Source organism: Sinocyclocheilus anshuiensis, unplaced genomic scaffold (assembly GCF_001515605.1).
Source record: "Sinocyclocheilus anshuiensis isolate Anshui unplaced genomic scaffold, SAMN03320099.WGS_v1.1 scaffold2038, whole genome shotgun sequence".
NCBI classification, from domain to species: Eukaryota; Metazoa; Chordata; class Actinopteri; order Cypriniformes; family Cyprinidae; genus Sinocyclocheilus; species Sinocyclocheilus anshuiensis.
This window is the reverse complement of record NW_015547765.1, coordinates 613,086-618,468: the sequence shown is the minus strand read 5'-3', so window position 1 is coordinate 618,468 and position 5,383 is coordinate 613,086. Positions and strand designations below refer to the sequence as shown.

Sequence of the window (5,383 nt, the reverse complement as noted above, 5' to 3'; positions counted from 1 at the left end):
GGGGGGGGGGGGCTACGAGCTATCAGTACTTTTTGCAAAGGCATTGTGAAGGAGTTATAGCTATAGTTGCTAGGGCATTACAAAAAAAGAGTACTCGGTTGGTGCTAGGGTGTAGCTAAGGGGTGTTCAGAGTTATCACAAAGGACATTCTGGGCGGCTGCTACAGTAGGGCATTGCTAGGGTGTACTGGGTCATTGCTAAGGCATAGCTAGGAAATTTTGAGTGTTTGTTATTCTAGGTCAGTGGTTCTCAAACTTTTTACAGTGGCGTACCCCCTGGGGCATTTAACATTCTTCTGAGTACCCCCACTTAGACCGCAGTCACATCTTTTCCATTAAGGGACAATATTTGCCCCCTTAAAGTGATTTACAGGTGCATTTTTTTACCTTTAGGGAGGCAAAGTTTTTCTAGCCTCATTAATTGTATATCATGTTTTATGTCATATTCTTAACATGCCATTAAGTGTATTATTAATATAATAAATAAAGCAATAAATGATGGCAAAACGAAGTGAAACTTGTAGATTTAAAACTAAAATCGCCAGTAGGTGACGGCAAGTCACTGTCTTAATGAGCATCGCGTCATTCATTCATTCAATCATTCATTCATTCAGTAATGAAGCAAATGGCTGTAGTTATGAATAGGTTATTAATCACTGACTCTCTGAATCGTTCAAAGCTGCAGATTCCTTCACTAACGAAACAACGCTGTTGCTTGGAGACGCACACCAGTTCTGTCACAGATTTCGTTGGAACTATTATTTCGTTGTAAAATATAACAATCAATAATTAACAATATTGTATTTAAAATGTAGGCTACATTTAAAATGTAAAATGTTCACTTAATATTACCTTTTTTGTTGAACTGTTATATAAAATAAATGTCACAGTTGCAATCGTTTGAATATTCAGGGAAAATTGCATTCTTGCTCGTATTTTAAACATGAAAAACAATAACTCGCACAGGGTATGTTTCTGTATCGAAGAGTTTCTTAAATCGATCTCTATGTATAGTCCGTGTCAATATTTGTTCTTCGTGCTATAAGTGCTACAAATCTACTTTGAAGATACAATGAACAGCAGTGTGAATTGCTAAAGCAGCATATTCTGCAGCCATCCTATAATACGCACGCTGCTTGTGTGGTTCAGTCAGTTTTGACCGCAAAAAAGGAGGTAATTTGATGTCATTTGACCATTTACGGCACTCCCATTTTCCTGTTTTTATACTAGAAGCGCCATTTTGCTTGTCAGAAAAACATGCTCGGTTTTAATGTTACTTTAAGTTGGGGTAGAATTAAAGGAATGCTAAAGCTCAGCATTTTGTTTGTGTACTCCCTCCGTCACCTCACGTACCCCCAGGGGTACGCGTACCCCAGTTAGAGAACCACTGTTTTAGGTGGTTGCTAGAGCATTGCTAAGTGTTTAACAGGGAGTTCTAGGTTTTTGCTTGGGCATTGTTAGGGTGTTCTGGAGGTTGACAGGCAGAGGCTGCCATTGTAATTTGGTGGCCCATTTAAAAAAAAAAAAACATTTGGAGGAAATGGCTGCTTATATTGCCAGGGTGATGTTACGTTGGTGTAGTTGGTGGTGTGTTCAGAGTCATCACTAAGACATTTCTAAAGAGTTCTGGGTGGTTGCTACAGTAGGGCATTGCTGGGTTGTAACGGATGATTTCTAGGGCATTGCTAGATTTTAGGTGGTTGTTAAGAGCATTGCTAGGTGGTTGATAGGTTGTTCTGGGTCTTTGCAAGGGCGCAACTTATAAGTTTTGGTTTGCTAGGCAGTTGTTAGGGTGTTTCTTGTGGTTGTAAGGGCATTGCTATGATGTTCTGAGAGGTTGCATGGGTATTTAGGGTGGGTGCCAGATAACTGGCAGTAGGCAGTTGATGCAATGCTCTCATTATTTTGGGGAGTGGCTGCATAGGTGTTTGGGTGGTTGCAAGGGCATTGCTAGGAAGTTCTGTACAGTGGCTAGACAGTTGTTAGGGTGTTTCAGATGGTTACTAAGGCATTGTAAGATGTTCTGAGTGCTAACATTGGTTATGTTTTGGGTGGTTGCCAAACAGTTGTTAAGGTGTTCTGAGTGGTTGCTAGAGCATAGCTTGGGTGTACCGGTCGCTGAAAGGGCATTGCTAGGCAGTTGAAAGGATGTTGTGGGTATTTGCTAAATAATAAGTGGTTGCTAGAGTGTTCTGGTAGGGGATGTGTTGTTTGGTTCATAAAATCCCAAACCTTAAGTACCTGGGGTGTGTGACGTCCGTCATCTTGGTATTTTCTCCGAACTCATTCTTGAGAAATTCCTCCAGAGGGCCAGACTCATATGGTCGAGAACCTTTAAATACCTGTTCTTTCATCCTGAAGTACAGACAGCGCAGATACTCCATCGATTTACCTGCTCACGTACACAACAAACACAATTATACTGATGCATGTACACACAGTCACCAAGAACATATTTTATAATTACATCAAGCGTCATTCTGTTCTGGATGCTGATTGGTCAATACGGTGTCATAAATGTACTATATGCTATATCAAATACCGTGTACAATTGCTAGGGCCAGTATGCCGCCAGTGCTAGTCCCAGACACCCAGTCAAAGAGTTCCCTGATGGGCCGTCCTGCCTCCTTCTCCAAAGCGATCAACATCTGGATCAGAACCAGTCCCTTTATTCCTCCACCGTCTAGACACAGCAATCTGTCCATTCTTGAGAAAAAGAAGAGCGAGCAAGTGATCAATTCTGTGTAGGCTTGTTTTAGCCATGTTAACGGCATGTAACATACTTCTTGCTTCCTGTCTTGAGCCCATCAACCTCTGCAAATCCACGACTCATGGCCGTGACAGCTACTGCCACATTCAAGATGTCATCAAACCCTGTGGACCAATTATGGGAAAGATATGAAAGCAGCAGTGAACCAAACTGGAGGCAAATTGATTCTATCATAGATTTGCGATATCTAGATACCACTGTTATTAAGAAGTGTGATACGCAAATTGGAAAGGTCAATAAACACCCGTAAACACATGCAGGTGATGATGCAACAAGCACCATGCTTTGTCAGCATTCTCAACTGTGAAACACTACCCTCTTTTGTCTCGCCGGTTTGCATCATAGGCTGTACTGTCATGGGATTTATGTTGGTGTAATTATAGTACGTTGGTGAGTGATTGTTTGAGTTCAACCCAAAATGTTGACCTTTCCAAGATGGCAGCTGTTGCTGACAAATCTGGATTAGTCAAATGGGGCATCTAGGTATGCAAATCTGGTTTCTATGACCACAGGAAGCTTTAAATAAAATAAATAGATTTAGAAATACAATTAGCACAGAAATGAAGAAATAAAATGTAAAAAAAAAAAAAAAAAAAAAATCTAAATTAAAAAATGTAGGAAGTGATGGAAAAGAGGGCAGAAAAAAGAGAGGACACAATTTTGGTGGCCATTAAGCACTTATTTAAAATTCATGTTTAATGACAAAACTTGAAGTTAATATTTCAATAGTAATAATTAGTATTTAAATGTGTACATTATGTTCCAAAAAGCAGACAGCATATTTATATTCATAAAGTACCTTGAACATTGGCGGAGATGGCCCTCCCAGAATGCTCTGCAATGAGTTCAGCAAAAATATTCATCCAAAATGGCGGTCAAAATAAATAGAAATGCCGATTTACTTGTGTGCCAAAAAATGAGTTAAAGGGATAGTTCACCCAAAAATGAAAACTACCCCATGATTTACTCAACCTCTAAGTCATCCTAAGTGCATATGACTTTCTTCTTCCAGACGAATACAATCGGAGTTATATAAAAAAAATGTCCTGGCTCTTCCATGCTTTATAATGGCAGTGAATGGGGGTTGAGATTTTGAAGCCCAAAAAATGCATCCATCCATCATAAAAAGTGCTCCACACAGCTCCGGGGGATTAATAAAGGCGTTCTGAAGCAAATCGATGCATTTTTGTAAGAAAAATATACATATTTAAAACTTTATAAACCGTCAACTCTCACTTCCGCTAACTGTCATTCACGTGAGAGTAGCGGAAGACGTAGGATAGCTCCAACTGGATTCATCTAAAAGAAGAAAGTCATATACACCTAGGATGGCTTGACTGCGAGTAAATCATGGGGTAATTTTCCTATTTGGGTGAACGGTTTTGTTAATTTACCGAATATTTTACAGAATATTTTTGTTTTACACACTTATTAGAGTGTCATGTTGTTAGCTTAGCAACATGCTAACGCCAAAATATTGCTGAAATCAATTCGTGAGTCGAGTCATGTGAGGAACCCCATTTGTATAACACAAAGAGTTGTTGCCTACATGGAACGTTCCACTCATTAGGTTGCATTTCATTTAGTATGCTGCCTATGTAGGCAGAAGCTAACCCGGTTTTGGAACAAAGTCACATTTGCTTCTCTGAAGACTACTGAAATAACGACATAAAAAGAACAGAAGACGACTGAAGGACAGAGGTGAAAGATACTGGCAAGAAAGCTGAAAGTTTGGGGGCGGGGCTTTACCTATGCCAGGAGGCGGAGCTTTGTTGACACTGAGGATAGGGCTGTTGAGGGAGGGGGGGTGGCACCGCTCAGCCCCTACACTAAACAGCATGTTCAAGAGCACCTTACGGTTGGGCCCTTCAGCATAAGCGCAGGATTAGACACACGCATGCCGTCACACCCACACCATGCACACGGAAGAAAGAATAAATGAGTATGCGTTGACTGAATGCATGAATGACAAAACAAAAGAGCATGACATTTCATTCTTGTAGTCAAACACCTAGATGTGCAAAAACCGTCATGACACGCAAGCGTCACATAGTTTGTGGTAATGATCTCACAAGGATTACTACAGACACTCAAAACATCAGGACATATCAGACAGCTTCTGCTGGTTTTTCCAGAGAATATCTACTGTAGGCTTCTTAAGACATTTACCACCTTTTTTTTTTTCCTATTAAAATTTTTTGGGGAACCCTTTGCAATTAAATAAATAAGTTTTAATAAACTGATAAATAAATAAATTTCAAATAAATAAATTTGTAAATACACATTTTAAAGAAATTAATAAATAAAATGTTAAACAAATTAATGTTTTAAATAAACAAATGTGTATTTTAAAATTTTAAATGCATTTAAAAAAAATGTTTTACACAAATTATTATAAATAAATAAAATAAATAAATTATTTAAAGGGGTCATATGATGTTGCTAAAAAGAACATTATTTGGTGTATTTGGTGTAATGAAATGTGTTTATGCGGTTTAAGGTAAAAAAAAACATCATTTTTCACATACTGTACATTATTGTTTCTTCTCTATGCCCCGCCTTTCTGAAACGCGTCGATTTTTACAAAGCTCATCGGTCTGAAAAAGCGAGGTGT

The 5,383-nt window shown here is 38.9% G+C and overlaps 1 protein-coding gene across 1 annotated transcript in view; it reads right to left on the bottom strand.

Moving 5' to 3' along the window:
• LOC107704553 (85/88 kDa calcium-independent phospholipase A2-like) overlaps positions 1 to 5,383 on the bottom strand; it is a 22,696-nt gene that overhangs the window by 5,775 nt on the left and 11,538 nt on the right. The window contains exons 9-12 of the mRNA XM_016507504.1: positions 4,519 to 4,635; positions 2,783 to 2,873; positions 2,542 to 2,705; positions 2,241 to 2,391 (exon numbers count right to left, since the gene is read on the bottom strand). Of these exons, the coding sequence (XP_016362990.1) occupies positions 2,241 to 2,391; positions 2,542 to 2,705; positions 2,783 to 2,873; positions 4,519 to 4,635 (523 nt within the window). The remainder of the gene's footprint in view (positions 1 to 2,240; positions 2,392 to 2,541; positions 2,706 to 2,782; positions 2,874 to 4,518; positions 4,636 to 5,383) is intronic.